Genomic DNA, 26,227 nt, shown 5'->3' with positions numbered 1-26,227 from the left:
TCAAATATCCCAGAATTGAGTTTCCATTCTACCATCATCTCAGTCACGCAGCCGAAAACATGATTTCTGGTAAAAGGTTAGTAACACTTCAACTTCTCTCTGACCCAAAATTGGTGAAGGCTTTGTGGGAGCTACAAAAGGTGGTATCAAACCTAGGCTTCAGGAGTTTCTTTATTATTTAAGAACAAATTTATTTTACTATATTGTTTTGTAAGTCACATAGATGAAAGGATGGCTATTTCTTGAAAGATTTATTTTGTCTAAAAAGGAGATGCATGACTCATCTAGTCCAAATTTAGGTAACTCTGGGATAACATGAGAGGCATGAGAAAAATTCCAAGTGTGGGAACAAGATAGTAATGAATTTCAACAAAAAGAAAAGAGCCTGAAGCTAAGTAAAAAGAAGGGTTTTTTTAAATGTCTGTTCCTTTTACTACTAAAGAACCAAGTTAGAAAGTTAGAACATAAACTGTTCTGTGATAAGAAAACATAAGCTTCATGTTATTTGGGGAAAAAGTTACAAAATCTTGCTGACTGGGAAAACTGTAAATGCAGTAGATTCGTCAGTCAGGCTTAAAGCTTTATCACTGGAACAACAGAGGTTTAGGCATGGTCTCCAGAGGTTTGTTTGGTGTAGACAGAATTTTAAATGAAGCACTCTGCATTTTCTTCAAATAAGTAGGTGTTCACAGACTGTAGTTGCTGTGTGTGCACTAGGCAGGTCATTCCCTCTCAATTTTCTTATCCCTTATCTCCTGAAGAAAACTGGACATCCTGACACTCAGTCTCTACCTATCATTAAGTTTACCAAAGCTTTATTTTCCTTTCTCTGTCCTCATCCTACAGAGTGGACAAACTTTTCTGTGGAGCAGCTTTGTATAAATTATGCTAGGCAACTTTAAATAAGTTCTATATTTACATTCCTAAGTTCTAAATTAAATTATAAATATTTTAATCTTTGTTTTCAATTGTCTTTTTTTTTTCAGTTAACTAACTTAGGTTGTCTTCACTTTGAAAGCTTATCTGTGACAATGATTGATTTGTTTTGAGTTAACTATTAACTCCAGTTCCCCCCAGAATTAGACAGAATTGTTTCCTAATTAATCTACAGAATAAATGCCTGGCATGGTAATACATGTGAGTTGCTTCTCAGAAGAACAAGTGAAATCCATTTCTCCAAAAACTTTGCTCCTTTTCTTGGATTCATGACACTTTTGCCCTGATTGAACAATGTCCTAGTCCAAATCTTAGCAGACAATCCAGATTGCTGCCAAACTCCCTCTGATATGTGTTTAAAGTTAGTTTTGTTTTGTTTAATTAACACCAGACTAGCTCCGTTCAGAATTGGGTTACACTTACATCATCAAAGAAACACAGAACCTGTCTAGGTTACAAGTGAAAAGGACTACTGACAGATGAATGTACTGTTTTATCCAGAGAGAAGATATGGCTGTATGTTGCTGTGACATGTATGGTTCAGGGAATTACTTACTCAGAAGAACTCAGAACAACGAAGAGAGATGTGGATTCTGAAGCCTTTATGAATATTGTAAGTTACTCAATACCGTGACCTGGAGATGAATGGAATGCATGTCTCACAGCAGAGGGCTTTCTAGGTGTTGGAAATAACTAGGTAGATAAGCTGCCTTTACTTAACCCACCATTTCTAATCGCTCTATATATTACTGTTTTTGTTTCTATTTTCTTCTTTCTGCATGTGTAACAGCACATCTTATGTTTGTTAGAAATTAAGTCAAACACCTTTCCTTACTAAATCTCCAGAATTAATTTCCTTTTAAATGTCCGTTACCAGTTTGCTATTGCTAGCACTATCTTCCTGTTTGAAAGAACAACCTTCATATCGTCAGGACAGCAGGAATGTCAGCATTCTTTCATCAAAAAAGACTCTAAATAACTAGTGGCTTATATTTTCTCTGGGTTTGAATGACAAACATAGGTCAGAAATATCAAGATTTACAGAAGCCATCTTCTTGCCAAGCAAGTTTGCATAGGTTCTCCATCATTTGTTAAAATTCTGGGTTTTCTGTTCTGTGTGAGAAATTACACTGAGTAATTCTCTGAATACAATTTATAAAAAACAATCCTCTTTTGTAACAAAACAGGTTGAATGTTACAGGACAGAAATAATATTTATTTCAGAGCATAAGATTGGCAGTGTTACTGATTTCCCCTGTGTCTACGCAAGTGGTTGATCCTTTTTTTTCCATAATGCAGTCAGTTTTCCAGCGGTTTTCATTACATCTGCACCATTCACAAAAGGGCAGTTGTGGAGGGCTCTGGATTTCTCTGAAGGCAGTTTGAATAAACTGGTTTCACTTTGCAATGCAGTAGCTAAAGAGCATGCACCCAAGCAGCTCCTCATCACAGCTGTGGGAAGCATAAGCTCCTACTATGAGGTTATAGTGATTCTTATATCACCAGAATACAAGGGCTTGTGATTGTATAGCAGTAGTATAATGCAAGGGGTTTATAATAGATTTTAACTGAATAGTCAAATCCTGGATTTAACACAAAGAATGAAGGGAATTTATTGTAGTTTTGAGGCTACAATATCCAAACAGATACTACTTTGTTCAGATACTTAATCTATGTAGACTTAATCCCCAGTAGTATCTGCTATCTAACATTTCTCTAACATTTATTCATTGTGAATATCTTATGCATATATTATATGAAATGGACTTCTGCAAGCAAATGTTTTTGTACCTTCTCTTTCAGAATGAGCTCATTGCTTACAGAGGGTACCCTAGTGAGGAGTATGAAGTGACAACAGAAGACGGTTATATGATTACTATTAACAGAATCCCTTACGCTTCACACAATCAGGGAAACCCAGGTACCGTTCTATAAGATGAGAAAAAAACAGCCTTGATAGGGCACATTATTTGTAAAAATGTATCAATGCTTGTATACACAAGTAACTTCAGTAGAGAATTCTGGCTGCCCTGAACAGCCTGCAAGATCAACAGGATTTATGTCAAACACATCTATTTGTTATTAAAATCCACTATAATATGAAGTGCGTATCATCATAGTAAGAGTCGATGAGTAAAAGTTAAAAAAAATAAATAAAAAAAACAGGGCAAAGGCTGTAATCTGCCCATCAGCCTGTTTGGAGAAAGCTGTTTCAGCTTCTAATTTTGCTTTGCTTTTGCTTACACCTGGTTAATATCAGTTATTGATTCATATTTTAGGTAAAGAAAACCTCTGCAAACAATCCCACAACTTCATTCTAACATATCAGTGTTGAGAATCTCAGGCTACTGTGGTAGAGCTGTACAAACAAGGACTGGGGGCTGCCAAGCCAGTTTCCACCAGTGTGAGGTAGACCTTACTATAAATCCTTACAGAAGTTTACTAAAACTTGTCTCTTTGCAGAAAAGTACATTTTTTTCTTATATTTAGTTGTCTCCCTTTAAGCTGGTTCAGGAACAAATCCCAGGATTGGATAGGGAACAGTAATGTCCCTGAACTACCAGAAAATCAAGAAATTTTATAAATTGTTATTTGTATCTTATTTTCTTTTCAGCTTTGAGACCTGCTGTATTTCTCCAACATGGATTGTTGGGAGATGCTAGTACCTGGGTCACAAACCTGCCCAACAACAGCTTGGCCTTCCTACTAGCTGATGCTGGCTTTGACGTTTGGATGGGAAACAGCAGAGGGAATCGCTGGTCCAGAAAGCATCAAAATTATTCTATTTATCAAGATGAATTCTGGGCATTCAGGTAAACTGAACCATTGAAGGGCATCTTCACTGCCCATCCTCACATATCAATTTAAGCTGGCTAAATCAGGGATTAATATATGTTACCTCTTATAAACCATTCTTCACATTCACTGTTGCTGAAGTGCTCCTATGTACCCATGTAGACATTAATAGCAATGAAGACTGCTTTCCTCTGCTTGCTGCTAGCAAAGGTTCCCCAGGCTGGAGGCACAGCAGCAGAGCAACTCAGAGGAAACTGCACAGGTTATGTCCAAGGCACTCCTCAGTTCTGTGGGCAGTTTTGGAGGCTATTTCAAAACACTAGGCCACATATGAGAAACGCACAAAAATCACAGCAGGAGAATATGTAAGTAACTTTTTGCACTTACTTTAATAGGCCTTTTTGTTAATGCCAGATTGTATGAAATACATGTTTCTATGAAAGGAGCTCAGCTACTGTATCACCTCCTCTTCCTTCTGTATCGACAGTTACAATTCAACCTGACACTACTTGAGGCTATAGTCTCTCTGTGGATGTCAAGGGAGAAAAAAGCCCAGAAAATCTTGAGCAGTATCTTCCATATCCAGTGCCATAAAAACACAGAACTTAATATAGCTGGATGATTCACTGAAGAGTTAATGTTGTTTCTTTGCTGATAAGCCTGTAATAAAAATGTGAATGGAAATGCATTTTTAATTTATGCATGCCCCTCTTTCAATCTCCTACCTGCAGTTTTGATGAGATGGCAAAATTTGATCTTCCAGCAGCAATAAATTTCATTCTGGAGAAAACAGGACAGGAAAAACTGTACTATATTGGCTATTCACAAGGCACTACAATTGGTAAGTTACACACAACAGAATAATGTTTCAGAAAACTAGTGTAAAAGGTCATTTGAGATACTGAATGCACCTGGGGTTTTCATTAACTTTTTGCAGGTGTGAAAAACATAGGATAAGCTGATTTCAGGCATTTTAAGTTTATTATAAAGACTATAAAGCGTAATGGGCCAAATGCATTACTGATATAAGTCTATCAACTTAAACATACTGGAAATTATTGTGAGCCATGAACATTATTACATTCCAAGAAGCAAGGGTGTGCCCAACAGCAGCTGTTTAGTTGACCAAAATAAACAGAATAAGAAGACGAGAGTACAAAATGACAAGCCGGCCAGTTTGGACAGCACGCACACACAAGAAACAAAATATAAAATTGGATTGATTGGAAGAAAAACAACTGCTCCTTCCAATAATACATGTTATGTATGCATGTACATCAGAAGTGTGAATTTATGTTTAAATGGGTTTGAAATAAAACTGGAAAGGCAAAATATAGAAAGAAATTTCTCTCTGAAGAGGGAAATAAAAGTACAAGCTGGTAACACATGAATAAGAGGGATTTCAGAAAGATCTAGGCTGAACCATAGTCTCTGAACAACTGACAATTTTATTTGCATGTTTGAAATTGCAGAATAGTATTTAAAATTACTGAAAACCATCTAATATGCAAATAATTATTTTCTTATCTGCTCTATTTTGTCTTCTCAGCTTTCATTGCATTTTCAACAATGCCAGAGGTGGCTCAAAAAATCAAATTCTATTTTGCACTGGCACCTGTCACTACCATTAAGTATGCTAGAAGTCCAGTAACAAAACTCCTCTACCTACCCGAAAGATTGCTCAGGGTATGTGATATCTTGGTTTCAACTACTTAACTGTATACTTGTTTGTTCAGCTCATTAAATGAATAAACAGAAAATACAGGGCTTTATGAAGTCTACTCATTTGCATGTGGGTGTTTTTACCTTATGACTGAAGCCTTTGGAAGTTCAGACTGGACATTAAGAAAAAGTCTTTATCTAGGGCAACAGCACAGTACTGGAGCAGGTTACACAGGCAGGTACAGAGTTGCAGATCCTCAAAGGTTTCCAAGATTCCTCTAGACAAAGCCACAACTGATGTGCAAGTTTAGAGCCAAGATAAAAATTCAAGATAACATGTAACAAATCTCTTCATTAAAAGTGATGTAACAAATTGAGCAATGGTTGAGTTGGCTGATTTCTTTCTTCTTTGTGAGAACATCATCTGGCGAATGAAGAAAAAGCAAGTGAGAACCACTGGAAATGCCAGAGAATAGGAACAGGACACAGGCACCTTCTAAAAACAACAGCACAATGTACAAGAGTATATTCTTAAGTGAATGTTACCTTTGTATTTCACAGGGTTTGCTTGGCAAAAGAGAGTTTCTCCCTGAGACAGAGTGTATAAGAAGGCTAATAGTCCCCTTCTGCAGCTTTCAAGCTTTTGCCAGGCTTTGTAGAAGTCTCTTTTTCAGTCTGGGTGGCTGTAACCTGAAAAACATTGACATGGTATGTATAACTCTTATCACCTCTACCAAGAGTTCAGGCTTCTGCTCACAAAATTTGCAATCTACCCTATGGTGTGAATCCTGATTATTTTATTATTATTATTTAGCATCACAGTGCAGGGAACAGTTCCTACTACCAGGTGACAATACCTGCTGGTTTCCCCATCACTGGCAGGGGACCACTGCCTCATTCCCAGTTAAGCATTTGATGTCACCCCAAAATCAGCAGCTGCTCAAAGCCCCCCAGAAATCTGCAGTTTGCCCTCAGCCAGAATACACGTAGGGCACTGTCTCCTGGTTCATGCTGTGACTGCTGGTCTTGTTGGAGATCTTCAATATGCTGGTACATCAAGGAAGAAGAAATAAAACCCCTGCCTGGTTCAGTTTTACAGGATCATTTTGCAACACAGAAAGGAAGACATGTATTCCCCCTTGTCCTCTTTCAAACTGTGGGCCATGAGGGATGTGTTTAGAGGCACAGGATACCTCGGGGTTACTTGAGAGAGAGTTGGCAGACACAGGGGTTTAAAACATACTTGGGCTCTGCTATGTCAGCTGTAGTCCAGATCCCCTGGACATCAAAGTTTGGCTCCAGCATTTTCCAAAAAATGCCTCAGAACATATTCTTTGAGGAAGGATTACACAGCAATTTCTCAAGAAATCTCTGCAGGACTAGGGTGTGGTTTATTTTGAACAGTCTTGCACTCCTCAGGCAGCTGTTGTTCCTTTTGCTGTTCTGTCTGATAGCACTCCTCTGTCACACAGGATCCGTTGCAGACTCCTGAAAAAAACACCTAGGTTGGTGTCTAAATTGATTAATTTCTATTCTGCTCTTTCCACCTGTTAGATTCTATTTTAGATTCTCAGTCATCCTGGAAAACGTTCAGGTAGGGGGCTGGTCTTTTGGTGTTACTCTGAACCTGACACACTGACACATCTGGAGTAACTCTGAGGGAGACTCTGATCATACAACTCCAGTATCTGTTTGTCTTCCTGATACATGACACTGCTGTGGCAGATGTTTTGACATACATCTGAATAGATGGAAGGAAGAGTATACTTACTGAATATTTTCTTTCAGAACCGAATTGATGTGTATATCGCACAAACACCCGCTGGAACCTCTGTGCAGAATATAGTCCACTGGAGTCAGGTACTAGCAAACTAGCAAAACTAACAAAACTAGTGAAATAAAATAGGTACTTATCCCTGGCTGAATGGTATAAAGTGGGCATAGTTGATATCCTGCTGTGAAACCATTGCTAGCTTTTTGGAAACACATTCAACCAGTAGCTTAAAATTGAAATCTCAATTCAAAACACTATTATTCATTGATCTTTCTTTTGCCAGCAGGATAGAGATACCCTATGTGATACAGGTATATTTGAAGCCAAAAAATTAGATGCTGTATTTGTGTAAAAACACATATGCTGGAAGCTGTGTATGAAGATGTATTTATCTATCTTTTATAAATGATGTCTATGATTCTGTACAAAGCTTACCTTAAAAAACATTGCAGTTTCCAGTGTTCAGTCAAACAATGAGCAAGATACAGGCTGCTCTGTAAAATACCAGATTTTACTAGTAAAAGCCCCTGTAATTTTCTCTCTTGCTTTCAAAGCTGTCAGTGTATGGACAGCAATAAAACCATAAAGAAATATACCCTTATTTAGTAAACTCACTACTTACAATGTACAATTCTCTGTCACAGTACATCTTCAGTGGTACTGCTGGTAGGAGACAACTTTCTGTGTTTGGGCTTACACTTGCAAAATTCGTAAACTCTAGGCACCGTCACAGAAGCTGCAGCATGCAAGACATATTTCCTGGCATGATGCAGGCTCTGGAGAAGAGCAGGTAGCAGTTGTGAGCACAGTGATTTTGCAAGACTGTTAATCTACTTTTCAATGCAGTAAACATATGAATGTGTTGGAGTGAAATCTACACAGACATTTACTCAAAATCAAACATCACTTTGGCTGTGAATATACATAAAATATTAGATCTGATTAAGTTGCTTTTGTAACACCAGCCTAGGCCTGTAAAGAAAAAGGGTTACAAAGGCACAGTGTGGGGAGCTCTGCAAATTGGATCAGGGTCAATTCAACATCTAGCCATAGACTAGCAAGGACAAACATGCAGGATTAATACCCTTAAGCCTTCATTGCCATTGCTCTTATTACTATTAAAGCAGTTAACCGACACCTTATATTCAACATTAAGGTCCCATTAGGGTGCCTCTCACAGTGATAACAACCCATGCTGCAGGCAAAGCCAAGGAGTAAAACAGAAGAACTAGAAATAGTGACTTCTCTATTCAAACCAAAGAGGGAAGAGAGAACATGTGAAGGAGCCACTCACAGAACTGAGAGATAGTAATGTGACTGTCACATGAAGACAATGCAGCAGCAGTGAGGGGAAATTGCTAGAGGCAATTGTTAATAGCAATTTAATAAACTAGAAAAAAATTGCTTGCAAAAGTACCCCTGGGGTTTCCTGCAGGAGCAGTAATTTTTTTTGGTTCTGATAAAAATATTTTACTCCTTTTCCCTGACCAAGACTTTTAACTAATTTACTGTTGGCTCTTTCATAGCTCTTAGCAGAAATTTAGTGGAGGCTTTAGACTGGATTCAGAGGCTCAGCAGGAAAAGAAACCATACACTTCCGGAATCACAGCTTTGTAATTACTCTTCTCTTGTTCATCATCTTAGGAGGCCCATTCAGGGAAGTTTCAAGCTTATGACTGGGGCAGTTCGAAGAAGAACATGGAAAAATACCAACAGGTATGTTTGGTAAAACAATATTATCACCCTCGGACTATACAGAAGCACAGAGGAAGGCAGCAAGGTTAGAGTAGAAGGCACATTTTCAGAATACAAATAGATGGATTTAACTACCACCATCTGTATCACTACTTCCCAGATTGGAAGTCAGCAGAGAAAAGTTGCAAGCCCTACTGGCAATAATGAGAGAGAGAGTGTATTCAAATGTTTTCAATTAAATTATCAATAGGAATTAGAGAAAGTAAAGGTGGGAAAGCTAGAAAATATATTTTGATAAAGAAGATTGCCTCCAGTGAATCAGACCAGAGAGACATCTTGTCTACTAGCATGATTGACACAGTTGCCAATGCATGAGAGAGCAGGGAAACAACGTTAGGGAGCACATAACTGGAGAGCACCAAAAGCTACCTAGTAGGCTCAGGCCGCCAGAAATCCTCAAGCAGTTCCTGAGGGATCTCTCCTCCATCTAAGGCTCTAATCCCATTCTTGACCCTCTTACCCTTTAGTTTTCTACAACAGCCTTCATTAAGTTGCATGTTTTAATGATGGCTTGCATGAAACACTACTTCCTATGAGTTTGTGTTGAATCGGTTTGCCCCCAGAAAGTCACTGGATACCCTCTAGATTTTGTGTTATGAGAAATAATGGCATAATTACTTCCTGTGTTACTATTCATGACTGTATAAGCCTGCCTCCTGTCCCTGCTCTGGCCTCTATTTTCCAAATTGAGGAGTCCAAGCTACTTCCCCTCTCCTTCTACCAAAGTCACTTCTTGCTCCTTTTCACCCTTATGACATGTTGTGTTTTATAACTAGAACATATATGTTTTCTGTGGCTAACCAGGCTGACCAGAATTCCAAAAGACCCAAAATGGAGGTTTATCCAGTGGCATTCTGGCGTATTCTCTCTTGGTCTGGGCTCCTGTCCTCTGAATTCCTAGCTGAGAGGGCAAAGACACAGCACTAACTCTGTCAACTCAGGAGACAATTTTCCTTTGGCTGTGCTATCAGCTGGGTCATCCCTGCAAACACAGACAGAAATGGCAAGCAAAGATGCTTCCTTCCTGGCTTGGTTTAGGCAACTCTGAACAGTGACAGAAGAAAGTCCCAAATACATGTTTAATATTTGCTGTGCTTTCCTGGACATTCGTTTCTGTACTGCTTCATGTTTTTCAGGCTACTCCTCCTCTGTACAATGTAGAAGATATGACTATACCAACTGCAGTGTGGACTGGGGGACAAGACTTGCTAGCAGATCCCAAGGATGTAGCTATTTTACTGTCCCAAATTAAGAGGCTCACCTATCACAAGAGGATTCCTGAATGGACACACTTGGATTTCATCTGGGGACTAGATGCACCTTTGCACATGTACAATGAAATTATTGATCTGATGCAGAAGTATCCTTAACCTTACCCTATCCTTAACAACCAGTAGCCATACCTCACTTAATGACACCTGCTTTCACTGAAAAAAACCTTATTTTGCCTCACATGATTCCTGCTGGAGTCAGATAAAGGTTTCTTCTTGATGGTATTTTCACACCATGTATCACTGCAAAGCCTTCTGCATCCTAATGGTGCACTTCATATTTTCTGGCAACCTTGTGGGTCAACAATCACTTTTAAACTGATAAAACCTAGATTCTGCAATAACAGTACTTTGCTAGCAGAAGACAAGGTTTTCTTGCAGTCTGCTCTCTGGTTTAGACCTTAACAGGAATGAAAGCACTAACTTTCTCCGTATATGGCCAGTGACTTCAAGAAGTTTTCTGTTCTTCATATTTTTTCTCGGTTTATTGGGCTGGCAGTTCTTGAAAGGCATAGTGTAAAGCAAGAGAGATTCAAGCAGTTATGTATATAATATAATATAAATATGATTCATTTTGTTATTAGATGAGAAGATGACCAGAAAGTAAAAACTAAGTTCACATTAAAAAAACCACACTCCCGGAAAAAAAGATGGTTTGTCTTAATTTGACATTTAATTTTTCATGAGGAAGAGTAAGGGACACATGGAGGGTAGACCCAGCAGAAAACAACAGACAGTCTGATGGTTCAAGCATGTACCTGGAAGACAGGAAAATTGGGTTCAAGGTGTCCGCTGAGATAGAGAAATCTTGGCAGATTCAATCTGCTGACAACACGCTCAAAGTCTGTGTACATGAACTTTCTACAACGGGACAAAGAAGCTGATTTCATCTTTCGAATAACAGCACTTCAGTGGGACACTTTGATACAAAGTTACACTCTGATCCCAGCAGGAACCTCACATGTCCTGCTATTTCATGTGTAATCTGCTGTCTACCACAGAGCTGAGCTGTTCTAAGCAGTATCATGGCTCTGAGAAGCCACTTTTGGCTTTAAACATTAAAATGAAAGGTACACAAACATTGCTAGAGAGAATCCATTATCTCCATCTCATGGGTATTTAGACCACTTTACCCATTAGTGGGAAAGACTGCTTTGAAAACAGTACTGAAGAAACTAACATCCTATTTAAATACAGCAGTATGAGCCACTGTGCCACCAGAGTGAGAGTCTATTAGCTTCACTGTGAAGAGGAACACAGTGCATTTAGGGGTTTCCTTTCAGTGTAACACATGCATTCTCCATTTGAATCAGATGTTGACATGGGCCAAATCTGGGATGTTAACCAGGCCAGGTACAGCTGTTTCACAGAGACAGTTCACTGGTGACACTATACGATCAAAGAATCAGTCTCACTCTGCAAAATGGTTCATTAGACAAACAAATTAACTATGGCTTGTGCTACTTCTGTCCCTTTCCCTTCCAAGAGAAAAGCCAGGCCTGTTTCACTTCCTGAGCACACTGCTGAAGTCTATCCTGTTTCCTTGTGCTCCATAAATGTAAGTAGTGCTTCATCCAAATATAACGGTTTCCTTCCAGACAAGGACATTCCCTACACCTAATGCAAATTCCTGTGGACAAATACCCTCCAGACAGACAGCCCTTCTACTAACTCACTGCTTGTAGGGGAAATACACTTGGACTTGAGACCTGCTTCATCAGTTGTCAATACTTATGATAGGAGATGCAATAGCAACATACCTGAAAGAAGCGAGAACATTCCCTTGACTCACCAAGAAAGACATTACAGCTGTGCAGCTATCTTGCAATCTGGGAGGCAGGGTGTTGCATTTCCTGGAAAATCAGTACAAACAGGTCAGGCAAGCAGCATTGGTTGGGAACATGATGGAAACTGTTGATCCCACACTGGGACATGAGGAGGGGCTAGACATCATGTTGCAGAAGCCTTTCTAAGTGATTAATTTATGGTTTGGTGAAAGTCATTGTCACTTAGAGACATCAGAGCAGCCAACTTACTCTTTTCACCAAGGAATTGTCAAATTAGCTTTTTCACGATCCCAAACAATATTTTCTACTTTGCATGTAAAGTAGAACTGTTACTGTGGCTTCACTGACATCTTGTTCTCATTCCACTCCTTTCCTTCCCCCACCATACACAGGCATCACGTTATTTGCAACAGTGTTTCCAAAAATACAACCCTTTCATCTGGTGTTCTAAAAGCTCACTAGTCCATGGTGAAACACAAGTTCTTCTGAAGACACTTACGAGTAACTGGCTGTAAGGTCTGGTCCTCACGTAGGAGGATTCTACTTCGTTTGCAACCTAGTTGCCTAAGGACACAGAACATGTCCTTCTGCACATGACCATCAAGACAATTTCAGCAAGGAACTGAGCCTCCAGGCTGACTATAGCAAATTCAGCAGTTAGGTAAAGATCTCCAAAGATACTATGTTTTTAGTGTTAATGAAAATTGCTTGGGAGAAACAAGAACTCTTGCTTAGTCCGTCACTGGGAGACAGGCTCAGAGAGTTGGGGTTGTTCAGCCTGGAGAAGGGAAGCTCTGGAGAGACCATATAGCAGCCTTCCAGTACCTGAAGGGGGACTACAGGAAAGCTGGAGAGGGACTGTTTACAAGGGAATGTAGTGATAGGAAAAAACATAATGGTTTTAAACTGAAATAGGAAATATTTAGATGAGATATTAGGAAGAAATTATTTGTTGTGAGGGTGGTGAGACACTGGAATAGGTTGTCCAAGGAAGTTATGGATGCCCCATCCCTGAAAGTGTTCAAGGCCAGGTTGGATGGGGCTTTGAGCAACTGGGCCTAGTGGGAGTTGTCCCTGCCCATGCAGGGGTGTTGGAACTAGATGATCTTTAAGGCCCGTTCCAGCCTAAACCATTATATGATTCTATGAAAGGTTATATGATGTGATCAAGCCTTCTTTGGCACCAGAGAGACCCTACAGAAGCCATGACAATTCAATGCAGAATAAGATGGGTCTCATGAGTCGTGACACCGAGTGAAAAAACAGACTTAGGACCCTGTATGTAATGTTAAACTTGAAGTAAAAAAAAAAAAAAAAAGAAAAAAAAGAAAGAAAAAAAAAAACGCGCAATAGCAGAGACTGTGTTCCTGAGAGTATGTTGAGAGAAGCTGGACACTTTCTCCTCTTCATCCTAAAAGCTTACATTCAGAGCAACCCCTCAGTTGGGCAACAGTACTTGTCAAGGTCTGCTACAGCCTCAGGGAACTGGAACACCCAGGTCTCAGCTAGATATCCTAACCACTGTTTTATAGGTACTTCTTAAACTCATGATACATTTTGGGTTTGTGAATTTAACCAGACTTTTTTATCAGAGAGATTTTCCCACTTCTAAAGCATTGCCACATCAGAGCTAAAATGTGCTCTACAATACATGCTGCCAACTCATTTCATTCATGGCTGTTACTCTGAAGTGCTCATTGTGTTTTGACTTCCTTTTATTGGCACAGGTTTCTGCCAGTGAATCAGTCTGCTAGAGGAGACGGACCAGGAACTGCGGCAGAAGACACAAGCAAGGCAGTCAAAGCAGAGGTAAGTTGCTTGTGAATACATACTCATGGTCTCTTTCTCTGTTGTCTGTCTCTGTAAAGGTGTGCAGTTTTGCTTTTGAGCATTTTCTTGTCAGAATAGAGAGTTTTTTGCCTCGCTGTTCTGTAAGCCTATTGCATAGAAGTGCTTGTTTGATCATGTTAGAAGACAAGCTTGACCAGCACAAAAGTAAGTAAAAGAGCAACTATTTAATTTCCCTCTACTTGTTTTCTTCAGCCTGAGAACATGGGAATGAAAGTCCCAGTCTTGCAACAATGTAACACTGTATGTAAACTGAGCCTTCCGCTCCTGCAGTGTAATGTAGATACATTCTTTTGTTAGTGAGGAAGGCAGCAGATTCTCATACACATTTAGTCACAGTTGCTTTTCTGGTTTGGTGTGTGTATGTCTGCAAAGCTGCTATGAAATAAATTGTAGACTGCTTAAAGTACAAGGATAGATGGATGCATTTCTGAAGGGCTTGCATCTTAGTTTCACTAAATCTTAAAAGTAGTAAAGAACTTTCAAGGGTATTTCTCTATCTGACCTTCTTTTTCTTCCAAGTATGTTATTTTATGACAGTTTACCATGTCCAATGTTTCCTATGAATTCATCTCACGAGATAAAAATGACTGTTGACATCTCTTAACTGTCTCTGTTCCTCAAACTTAAGGGCTCAATGGCCTGCCAAGATTGATATTACTTAACCCGCTGTATCTGATTTAAAAGGCAAATACCTGGAAGTCTATGAGCCATGCCAGGAAAGCCAGGTGATCATAGAGTATATTGAGAAAAAGTTTGCTCTAACAAGAGGAATAATTTAGCCTCTGCATTGTCTCAACTAGTCTCAGTAGTGATTTGAAAACAAGCTGAGACATTAGCACAAGTTTCTCTTCACAAATAAGATTTTCTTCCCAAATAAGATTTCCCTTGCAGGGAGAGGGAGGTATATTTTACTCCCATTAGAACAGCATAAAGCAGCAGAAAGCAAAAAAAGACTTGTGTTGAATGATTATATAGTCGTGAGGCTTCCTGTTCTAACAACAAAAATTAAGAAGTATTTCATACACAAAGGGAATGGAATGGAGTGTGTTTTGATGCCAAGTTTAAAGTTTTGGGTGTTTCCAAATGCAACTTCATTCCAACTCTCTGATGATTAATGAACTTTACCCTCTTTAAATTTGTCAGTCAAATTTAAAAGTTGAATTGAAGATCAGAAGTCAAAACTCCTGTAAGGAACTTCAGAGATTGCAAAAATCTCTTGGTTATCCCTCCCTCACTCTGCAAGATCCAGGTTATCTTCCCCACTACTTTCCAGGGAGTACTCTGTTATTTTCTCTTGATCTGTAGCTCCATTTCCAAGTCCAAATAAATTTCATAGAGCAGTATGTCTCACCATAGCAGGTGTCTTATGCTAGAAACAAGCTTCAGAAACAAGTGACTGCATGGGAACATCTGTTCATAAAAAACAGGATTCTTCATGTCTAATGAACCTAGTTTCAGAAAGACTTGTTTCCTGAGTCTGCTGAACTTCCTAATGCAAATTATATTAGACACTGGTCTCCTACTGAATTCTTTCACAAACCCTGATGCCCGGCTACACATGCTGTGGCTGCTTTGAAGATATACACACACTGACTAGTTCACTGGATTACTCTTGCTGACTGCTCAACTGGGCACAGAATATACAACAGTTGTGTTGGCTTGCCCTCACCCTCAGCAAGGCACTAACCCCACTGAATAGTCCTCCCCCAGCAAACAGTCCTCAGGAGATCGTGTGAACCTCATTACCTTACAGGCTTGTTTCTCAGTACCGAGCTTGGTAGATACTTACCAATGACACCAAAAGTTTATTACAGGATGGTCAGAAAGGTGAACTAACACACATACAAGGATCATAGAATCATGCCCTCTTCTGAAGAAGAAACAAGTCAAAAAGAGCACTAATGTCCCCAGTCATTACCAATGAGACAATCTTGCAAGAAAATTTCAGGAGCTGAAGCTTTACATTGCATTATCTGTCCGTTAGGTCTATTCAGTAACTGACTGAATCCACCTGCAGGCTGCTACTTTTTCTTCACAGCCCTCATTCTCTCCTCATATATGCAGGCACTGCATACAATGAGTTAGATGTGTAAGCACAGTCCTAAGCCTCATGGATTAATCCTTTTTGCAGAGTTCAGATTGGAAAGAAAAATCCTATCCTACCTACTTGCAGCTCTCTTGTAGGCAAGAAGTTGCATAAGGTATCAGCATCGCTTTTGCTCTCCAGAGTTTTAACTTATAGTCCCACAGGTGGAGTTGCCATAAACTGGTGCTAGATACACCACACTGTGCAATTTCTATTCAGAGAAGCTAATCTGGTACCATCTGTTAACCCAGGAAAGGGAAAAGTCTCATCTTCCCATGATCAAGACAAGATTTGAAATATGACTAGTCATTTCTAAGAGATGAAGGTGACAGGCCCTTGACAACATAAAGGCAATCTCAGGATCTATTGTTAACTGTGTGTTCCCCTAAACCCATTACATCTCCTCCCAGAGTCCCTGAAACACTTCTGGTCTCTCACAACCCCTCATGAGACTCATTGACTGATTCCTCACCCGAGCACACCACTGACCAGCACCAAGAATGGCATTTTATCCTAAAGCAGAAAAAGGCAGGTGGAAAAAGAGACTATACCAAACCTCTCTCACATCATTACTGAAGAGACAGGTAAAAGGAACTGCTTTCTTTTCCTATCACCTTTCCTGCTGGCAGAGAAGTGGAGACCAATAAAGGCAGACAGCTGGGACACGGTCATCTCAGGTACTCATGTTTCTTTAACAAGCTTCTGCTAGACTCATGCCAGGAGCTGGCCCTGTCTACCAACCACAGATCCCTTGTCACCTAAAGAGTGCTCAGGTATATTCACATATGGCAGCTCCAGGAGTTTTCTTCACCTGTACTGCAAAACTCCCTGCTACACAATGTGGACAGTTCCGCCTCAAAAACCTACTAATTCTGGAGCAACCTGGTAGAACAGGCCTTGGGAAACCTTCAGGAGACTCCCCACTTGGTCTTCTGGAATCCCACAGCACTCTCTTCCTAACACAAATCCTCCTACATGACTTCTTTCACACAGCCCCAAGATGTGGTGCCTCCTCCTGCTGCTCTGCTCCCAAGGAATTGCCTTCTCGGCAGGATCCACAACATCCTCCACTCTGACTTCAGACAAAAGCCAGTACACCAAGAACCGCAACCCTGAATCCTTCATGAATGTGGTAAGTTGGGTCACCTTCTCTCCCTTTCTTCCTAAATTGTCTCTCCCCACACCTCTACCACCACCCCATCACTAACAATCCCTGTCAGGAGGCTAAAAGCAGGACTCCTTCAAAGGGTTCTCTCCAGCACTGTGGTAGGGAGCACTCGCCTAGAAGGAACCTTGATGCTGCTATCCAAGCAGCCCGAGCTGCCAGAGAAGAATTCCTTTGCAAGGCAGGCAAAGGCTGCTCTCTAGTCTCCAGGGAGGCCAAGTCCTCTCCTTCCATCACAATCTGTCTGCTCCGCACAGTGGCAAGGGAGGTTCAACCTCTTCATCAGACTGGAGATTCTCACAGCACACAGTAACCCAAGAACCCTTGTTCTGAAGCACTGAAGAAATCCTCACAGTACATGCAAAATCAGGTGTGTGTGGTCTTCCTATGAGCTCCCTAGAGACAAGAGCTCCACCCTTGTTTGCCTTGCCTGCAGGGCTGGCCTAATCACACTTTGGCAAGAAAGGAATCATTATGGACCAAACCCCACAGCATTAGGCATTTTCTTATAGAGATACTGCTGCCCGTTCCCTCTCCAGAAAGGTATGATCTGCATCAGCATTGCTCAGCAGCCCAAAAGGTAAGGCACTCAGGACAGTTCTGCTTTGTCTTGTAATAGCAGGTCAAACAGCGGACAGTTACCACCTAAGTGGGTGTGAAGAAGACTCTGATGCATCTTCTTATAAAACCTGTAATGCTTATTCTCAGCAACAGTCCCTGTGGCCGGGGCCCTTGCACTATCATCACAGAACAGCCCACACCCACACTGCTTAGCTTGGTCACCTCCAAAACTAAACAACTTACATGTTAACTAACTCTCTTTTGGCTTCCCACAGAGTGAAATGATCAGGTATCATGGATACCCCAGCGAGGAGTATCAAGTCACCACAGAGGATGGATACATTCTTGGTGTTTTCAGAATTCCTGCTGGGAGGAACAGCCAAAATACAGGTGGGACACAGTTACAGGACATAAGGAATGTCTGAGAGCCAGCTCCTGCATGGGTGCCCGCTCTTTCCCCTTTGCACAAGCAATGGCGTTTTCCACACCTGTAATGAAATAGTTATGCAATGTCATGAAATGACCCCTGCTTGCATGGAAGAAATACTTCAGGTATCTCAGACCAATATCTATGCATAGTTCTCCTGGGAACTTCTTGCAGAAGGAAAGATTTAAAACCTCTCACAAGGTAAACTCTGCACTGCAGTCGTAAAGACATATTAACTACTGCTCCAATATAAGGATTATTTCATCTATTCCAGGCGAAAAGCCTGCAGTCTTTCTACAGCACGCTTTTCTAGGAGATGCTACCCATTGGATTTCTAACCTGCCCAACAACAGCCTGGGCTTCCTCCTCGCAGATGCCGGCTATGACGTCTGGTTGGGAAACAGTCGAGGGAACACCTGGTCTTTGAAACACCAGACCCTTCAGCCCTGCCAGAAAGAGTTCTGGCAGTTCAGGTACTCTGTAGAGGGGAATTACCCTAGTCAGATAGCTTCAGCCTGATGCTTTTTACCTAAACAAGCATCAGAACCAACCAAGAAGAGTAAAGAACCAGACAAAGAAGGATGCATACTACTACTCAGAGTCAGGAGCACTGGCTGGGGAAAAGATTTAAGACACTGGGAAATGAAATGGGATGCTGAGGAAAAGGGAGACAGTACTGTAAGAGGGAAATAAAGAACCTCAGCTGGAACAGGCTAAGCAGATTTGTCTCTGGTCTCTCACAGCTGAATTCAACCAAGTCAGAAATGTGTTGTGTAACCCATGCTGGTGAAAGCACTTATTACATTCAGTCTGCCAAGGGCTGCTGCTGACAGGAAAAACTGGCACCTCCTCCTCAGAGAGCCCAGGGCATCAGGCAGCCTGGCAGGACAGCTGCATCCCTCTACCCCCTTCCCCAGCTCAAGCAAGAAAGCAGACCAAGTGTGCAACCTCATCTTCAGTGGGTTCTCCTTGGTGCAATGAACAAAGCTGACATTCAGTAACTCGCACTGTGATAGCCAAATTGTCTGATAACTTTTTGTGGTTCTACCCCGTAGCTTCGATGAAATGGGTAAATACGATATTCCAGCAGAGCTGTATTTCATCATGAATAAAACGGGACAGGAGGATGTATACTATGTTGGTCACTCCGAAGGCACAACTGCAGGTAATGTCCAGACACTCATGGTTTGTGACCATTCATCTTCCCATCTGATCAGTAAGTCTCCCTAGTGATTCAGTTGTTTTATTTGTTTGTGGAAACAAATGTAGTAGTGCCTTCTGAGTTGAGATTTGGAATATACGCAAAACTTGTCTAAAAACAGCTTTGGTTACCCTCAATAAGCACAAAAAAAAAAATCCAAATAGCAGATCCAAATATATTTCTGCTTTTTAAATAATTAAAGACCAAGTAGCGGTTCTTTCCTGGGTGCTTCAGGTACTGGCACTGGGCATTTTCTTAAAATCTCAGCAACAAGAATTTCCATTAGGTTCACCTTTTGTACTAAGACATACGATTATTTTCCTTGTTAAAAGAAGGAAAAGCTAAAAAGACAAAACAGTACATGTAATAAATATTTTCAGATAACAAAAGACAAGGAAAAAGAAATTCAGTACTACTAGGTCATGTGACTTAATGCCAATCATACAATTTAAAGCATAGCTCGCAAGTGGCTATAACTGGCCACGTTACTGTTTAAAAACATATTGCCAGAGACTGAAAATTAGGAAAGAAAAAAACATTAAATACTTTTTTTTTTTTTCTCAGTGTGAACCTGTAGCAGGTAACTCACTTCATGGCCTCTGAGTGCAACTAACTTTCTTTCAGCATCAATTGAAAGTTACTGATGCTGATGGTTAAAGATCCACGAATGGATATTGTTCAGAAATTAGCAACTGCCAGTTCACTGTAAGTTCAGTGTAAGCAACCCAGAAAAAAAATGAGAAGGAAATGTAAAAATAATATATTGTCACAGCTCTAGACTTTCCTTTCTTTTCCTCTCATAAGAGTATTTTAAGCCCCTTATAGCAAAACAAACTAACCATCTAGGCTTTCTTTAGCTGCCTTTGATACAAACCACCAGTTGAAAACACTCATAACTCATAGTATTCAGCTAGTTTTTCTACTGTTTCATAGAAGCATAAACATACATAAACCTTTAGAGATTATCATCTGAAAAGCTCATTTTTTATGGCATTATTGTTAAACTTTGGAGAGAATTTATCGTGAATACCCCATTGATATTTTGCCTACAAAAAGCCTTCTGAGAAAGGCAATGTCCAGACAGGCTCTAAACCTCAGGGTTAACTTTACTTCCAAAATAAATTTAATTTCAGGACTCAGCTTCAACACTTAACCTAGGTAAAACATGCAACAGAGACAAACATGGGCAACAGATAATGGACTCCAAATCCAGTGTCACTTCTTGTTTGTCACCCGCTGCTTATTTATTTATTTTGTCTATGGAAGATGTCTTCCCTAACTCAGGCTGTCTCTTCTGTGTTTGCAGGCTTCATAGCATTTTCTACATACCCTGAGCTTGCTAAGCGGGTGAAAATATTCTGTGCTTTGGGCCCAGTAATCACATGCTCACATGCTACAAGCCCTTTAATTAAGATAGCAAAGGTTCCTGAGCCACTTATCAGGGTAAGTAATTTTTCCTTCTAAGATGCCCAATGCCTGTGTTATCTTAACAGGGTTCGCTCAGCCTGGGATAGAGTGTTCCCAAACAGGTGACATGCTTGGAATGAATTGAGTGCTCTTGAAAAATCTGTTTCCGCGCTCTGTGGGGAAAATACTGGAGATACAGGGCTTGTAGCAGCAGGTCCAGTGAAGTAGGAGACTTGAGAAACTGTCTCATCCTAAGGAAGTTCCACCTCAACATGATGAAAAACTTCTTTACTGTTAGGGTGACGGAGCACTGGGACAGGCTGCTCAGAGAGGCTGTGAAGTCTCCTTCTCTGGAGACTTTCAGGACCTGTCTGAACGTGTTCCTGTGTGATCTGCCCTAGGTGTTCCTGCTGCAGCAGGGGCTTGGACTCAATGATCTTCAGAGGTCCCTCCCAACCTCTATGATTCTATGATAAGACTCTTGCTGTTAAATGATATCTCTGGAACTTCAGAAATGAATGAGCATTGAGGTCTCTAAGCTAGAAATGGAAGGATGGCTTTCTCCAGGATTGATGCCAGCAGGGTGAAGAAGGAAGGATACAAGATACACGATGGGCAAAGAGATGTTTTAAGGGGTACTGGGAAGGCAAGCTGTTTCAGCAGTCTTTGAATACTAAGATTAGCAGGCTAGGCTATTAGCAACAATTTTCTGCAGAGAATGCCCCTGTAACAAGAAAAAAAAAGAAGTGTTGCACTTATTTTTTCCTTAGTTTGCATTAGGCAGCAAAGGAGCCATGCACCAAATTGGATTTCTGAAAGGACCTGTGACACAGTTATGTGCAAGCCTGGATAAGTTTTGTGGCCATGTGCTCTGTAACATAGCTGGAGGCAACATAAAAAATTTGAACACGGTAAGTAAGTTTAGAAGTCAAGTTTGTGTGGTCTCTCCTTTTCTAGCAATTGTCATGCATGTAAATGAACATGAACCACAACATAGTTCTCAGCAGACTGGGGGAATGCCAGGATATCGTGTGGTTCAAACAGTGCCAAACAGGACTAGAGGTCACGATGGATGGGACCAACAACTAGACACATTTCAGTCCCAGAAATGATGGACTGAACTCAGTTTGAAGCTATATTACACATGTCAATAGATGTGCCCTCTTTGGGGCTCAGGCAACAAGACATACACAAATGCTCTTTTTAAAGAGACAGTACATGATGGAAGCTGTCTTCTTTTTCAGCAATACAATTCCTGGTTTCCTTCCTTAGCATGCAGACACCAGGAATAATTAAAAGACAAGAAAAAGCTCCTTTGCTCTTCCCACTTTTCAGGCTACTTGCACCAGAACTTGGTCCTACAGAACTACTGTGAGAGACATTTTCCCTTCTTGTTTTTCGGTCCTTAGAACTGAGACCAACAGTCCAATCCACAACATTAAGAGCTACAGGTGTCTGCACTGCACCTGAGGGGTGCAACACACCTATAGAGGGATTCACAGGAGAGTTGTTCTATGCTTGCCAGCACATAAACACTGGAGTGTGCCTAAAATACCCATTACGGTAGCCAAGGTATGCAGAAGCCGATCTGCATCATGTTTGTTACTTCAATATTTGTGAAGACCAGGGGCCATTTTTCTCCCTCCACAGCCACTTGTAAAAAGCACATACAGGAAAGCAGTGAGAATCAGAGGTTCAATGCAAAAGCAATTAAAGGCATTGCAGGCCTTTTGAAATGCAGGGTGAAACCACTAAAGACCTTTCCTGATAAGGGTTAAGTCATGAATGTGGTTATCATTGGTAAGATAGCAAGTCTGACAAGGAATTCAGGAAGTTGGAATTAGAAATCTACCTAACAGAACTTTAAAAATGCAAACACAAGGAAAAGCAGTAGGTTTTGTAAGCTGGCTTCTCTAGCACTAGGAGTAAAGTGAAGAGGAAACCAAATCTTCAAAAGACTTGAACATGCATGAGAGTTTCATGTGAGGTGAGGAATATACTCTGTAATGACTGGAAAGTTTTTCCCTACTGTTGCTGAAAGGCAGAATCTCACAGTAGTAATATCTTCATGGAAAATATTCACTTCTGTGGAGAAAGAGTGCACATGCTATTACCCAGCTGTTCATAAGCCCACTTCTCAGTTTTCTGTCTAATATTTGAACAGTATCCAACTAAAAGAGGTTTTTTAAACAGCAACAGTACGTTGCTCAGGTCCTTCACAGCTTTAATCCCTACCTTTGTAATGCTTTCTCTCCAGAGTCGAATAGATACATACGTAGGACATTCGCCTGCTGGAACGTCAGTGCAGAACATTCTTCACTGGCGTCAGGTATAACCCCGTACTGATGCATAAACAAACTCTTACTACTGCTTTAATGCACACAACTAACTCCAGAGAAGTCCAGATGTGGTGGATCTGGGAAACAGCTGTTCACATCTTCTCACTCCCCGCTCTGAGCACCTGCCATGGAGGAAGCAGTTTCCCATGGCTCACCAGACCATTACCTGAATTGTCCCCTTGGTATCAGGCACTGAGGTTTCCCCAGGGTGCACCAGGCCTCTCTGCATGTTGGGCTCTATCGGCTTCCAACCTTCTTCTTTTTTTATGAGGACATTCACCTTAAAACCTACAGAAGTGAACACGAGCACAGTCTCATACTAACAGAGGATGTTACAAGCAACGTTGCTCTACAGGGATGTTCCCAACAGCCAGGTTTTTCCAAATCCCTTTTAGTCACTGTTCTGGTTTGAGCCACTGTCCAGATCCTGGATTCCAGTTCTCTAATAGTGGGTTTCTACATACGCTCTGGCAGATCTGAGCTTATTCTGCTCATGGTCTGAATCAGAACAAGACAAAACCGCTCCAGCCAAGAAACATTCCTGAATGTGTACAGGGGCACCTGCTGAGCCAGGACATATCTGTAGACATCCTGTAGGCTGACTCCCCATTTCTGCAAACACTTCCTATGGTCTACGATATAGGTGTGCTACTGAGGACACCCAACAAAAATTCCCTGCAGTCAGTCCTGTGGGACACACCTACCCAGAGCCAGAAAATGGGGACAAACCATTGGCAGCCAGTGGCTTTGCAACCTATTTTGCCAGCTTCTAACAAAGGCTTGTTAAGTGGCTACAAAGCAAACACAGATACAGCAGAAGAGAAGAAAATAGCAAAGGCAAGACAGAAAGCAGATTTTTAGCACATCACCAGTTACTTGAAGCCTTGAAGTAACTGTTCTCTAAACTGACTTCATCTCACTCTGAGCTATATACAACATTCACAAATGAAATTACTTCTCAGGTTTGGGCAAAAAATAAAATAAACATAAATAGATGTTAAAAAAAAACAAAAAACACCACAATTTAAAAAAACCCACCAAAATCCCACAAAAAACAGGTGGGTGGATAATTCTTCACTCATCAATCCTACAGGGCATCTATCACATCTTTTAAACGCAGACCCCAAAAATCTGGTGCCTTCTGTCTAATGTCTGTCTGGCTTCAATCACAGGCAGTAAAAGGTGTCCTGGTCTCTGCCTCTTGCTCTCTTAGCACTTATATTTTATCTCTTCTTTTAACAGATTTCATATGCAGGCCAATTTCAAGCTTATGACTATGGCTCTAAGGAAAACATTAGGAAATACAACCAGGTAAGGCAATGTGGTATTTCCTGAAAACTCATCCTCGAGTCTTGGCAAAATTAAGAACAGAAAAATTCAGACTTTTAGCACCTTGAGTGCTACTGAAAGACGGAGAGAGTGCTCTGATCTAATGTTTCACTGTAACCTAATACTCATAAGTGCAAAACCCTATTCAAAGACAAGACGTAGCTCTTTGCAGACAGCTAACACAAGTTCATTTTATCTCTCCTGCTGATGCAGGGATGTGTCCAGCGACATATCCATTTACCTGCCATTCCAAAATGACTAAGAGCTACACTCAAGAGGGGATTCCTATGGAGCTCTTCATTTCCCCACAAATCCTCAAGGTCTGCCTTTCTGTTGAGAGATGAAATGAATCTCACAGCTGCAGCAATCTCTCCAACTGGCTGACAATAATTTTGTTGAACCAGCACATTTGACTTGCAGTGTCCCGTGCTGAACCAGGGAAAGCTGCTTTCCACGGACAGGAAGGCTCCAGAGATAGAGTTGGTCACTTCCGTCCACACACAGGACCTGAGAAATTTTCTAGGGTAAAATTATAAATGGTCAAAGTCTTTCCCTGCCACTTAATTCGCAAGGAAAACAACTAAGACCAACAGTTGCTGCACTCCATGCCACTACAAAACTGAAAGATCTTCCCACCCTAAATATACACATGAATAAACTCCACTGTCCTTGCATCATAAACACAAACACTGCTCTTTCCCTGTTCCCACCTCTGGAGGCCACAACCAGGTGTCAGACTGCAAGGCCATTTATAGCCAGGCACTACAGGAATAGGACGGATCACTCCCTTTGGCCGTAGGCAGGGAATGTGGTTGGGAAACAGACACTGCAGAGGCTGGCCTTGATCAGTGCAGAAGGGAAAGAGAGAGGTGCCTGCACCGAATCCCTCCTCTAAACACAACTTTGGATACAACAGCATTCACCCAGCTCTCCTGCCTTTCTTGCAGTCCACTCCTCCTGTGTACAAGATAGAGAAGATAAACATTCCAACTGCTGTCTGGAGCGGGGGAGAGGACAAATTTGCAGATCCAAAAGACATGGCCAAGCTACTTCCTCAGATTACTAATCTCATTTACCATGACCATTTTCCTGCCTGGGGACACCTCGATTTCATCTGGGGCCTTGATGCAACGGAGAAAATGTATGAGAAAATCATTGAAATAATGACAAAATATTTTTGAAACCACATGCACAGTGTCAGTTCGCTCAGTAAAACCTCAGGCATTGGGCAGTAACGGTGATAAATGCACAGACACATACAATGGACACCAGACTAGGTATTTCTCTGCACTTGTTTTTTTCCTCCTTACCTCACGTTTTGAGGTTTTACATGGTCTTACTGTGACTGCTGTCTTCCTCAGAAATTTGAGGTGTACAGAAGTGAAAGTTGGAGGTATGAGTAGATATGAACACACACTGCAGGGATCACTTAATTTGATCTGCTTTTCTTTATACGAGACTGATTTTCCTTATAATACACTCCATTGATCTTCTGTCTATCTCATGTACCCCAGGGTATTCCTATGCCAAATCTGTGTCTCTCCATGAAGAATCCCTGGTGGGATTTTCCCATTTCTCTGTTGTAGTATCATTGACCTTAGTTTAAATTAAATAATTTATCCACTCGACAGAGAACTTGGCTTTTTTTCCTTCTTTCGTCCTCACATTTACCTACAGTGTCAACACAGCAGCTTATGAAAGGAGACCCTCCTTTATTGCTGCATTATTAAATCACAAAGCACCAGCCCCCATTAATACATTACTTACCACTGCAGGTTTTCTTCCGCCTTTGGACATGCAAGATAAACTTCATTGTTGTTATTATTATTATTTTGGTATATGCATCCCCTGCTGCATTCACCACTCTAAAAAGTGTGCTG

The 26,227-nt window shown here is 40.9% G+C and overlaps 3 protein-coding genes across 3 annotated transcripts in view; all 3 read left to right on the top strand.

Moving 5' to 3' along the window:
* The first annotated feature begins 59 nt into the window (after positions 1-59).
* Positions 60-10,293, top strand: LOC127383966 (lipase member M-like). The gene is made up of 10 exons (XM_051617775.1): positions 60-76; positions 1,438-1,549; positions 2,740-2,857; positions 3,551-3,749; positions 4,464-4,573; positions 5,282-5,418; positions 5,956-6,102; positions 7,183-7,254; positions 8,813-8,884; positions 10,060-10,293. Exons 1-10 carry the CDS (start codon positions 60-62, stop codon positions 10,291-10,293), a joined length of 1,218 nt encoding a protein of 405 aa, XP_051473735.1.
* A 2,262-nt stretch (positions 10,294-12,555) lies between these two features.
* On the top strand, positions 12,556-25,963 carry LOC127383619 (lysosomal acid lipase/cholesteryl ester hydrolase-like). The gene is made up of 11 exons (XM_051616813.1): positions 12,556-12,642; positions 13,709-13,790; positions 16,912-17,050; positions 17,920-18,034; positions 18,346-18,544; positions 19,127-19,236; positions 20,579-20,715; positions 21,450-21,590; positions 22,937-23,008; positions 24,261-24,329; positions 25,295-25,963. Exons 3-11 carry the CDS (start codon positions 16,919-16,921, stop codon positions 25,526-25,528), a joined length of 1,209 nt encoding a protein of 402 aa, XP_051472773.1. The 5' UTR covers positions 12,556-12,642; positions 13,709-13,790; positions 16,912-16,918; the 3' UTR covers positions 25,529-25,963.
* Positions 12,556-26,227, top strand: part of LOC127383621 (lysosomal acid lipase/cholesteryl ester hydrolase-like) — a 35,624-nt gene continuing 21,952 nt past the window's right edge. The window contains 2 exon segments of the mRNA XM_051616816.1: positions 12,556-12,642; positions 13,709-13,790. The gene's annotated coding sequence lies outside the window, so the exon portion shown is untranslated.

The sequence above is a fragment of the Apus apus genome, chromosome 4, assembly GCF_020740795.1.
Source record: "Apus apus isolate bApuApu2 chromosome 4, bApuApu2.pri.cur, whole genome shotgun sequence".
Lineage (NCBI taxonomy): Eukaryota > Metazoa > Chordata > Aves > Apodiformes > Apodidae > Apus > Apus apus.
The sequence above is the reverse complement of the archived record's forward strand: the minus strand, read 5'-3'. Positions and strand labels throughout refer to the sequence as shown.

Coding starts and splice junctions, on each gene's coding strand:
- LOC127383966 (XM_051617775.1), top strand. Junction 2,858..3,550: donor ACACAATCAGGGAAACCCAG/GTACCGTTCTAT, acceptor TTTTCTTTTCAG/CTTTGAGACCTGCTGTATTT. Junction 6,103..7,182: donor ACCTGAAAAACATTGACATG/GTATGTATAACT, acceptor ATTTTCTTTCAG/AACCGAATTGATGTGTATAT.
- LOC127383619 (XM_051616813.1), top strand. CDS start 16,919: ATGTGGTGCCTCCTCCTGCTGCTCTGCTCCCAAGGAATTGCCTTCTCG. Junction 18,545..19,126: donor AAAGAGTTCTGGCAGTTCAG/GTACTCTGTAGA, acceptor TCTACCCCGTAG/CTTCGATGAAATGGGTAAAT. Junction 19,237..20,578: donor CTCCGAAGGCACAACTGCAG/GTAATGTCCAGA, acceptor CTGTGTTTGCAG/GCTTCATAGCATTTTCTACA.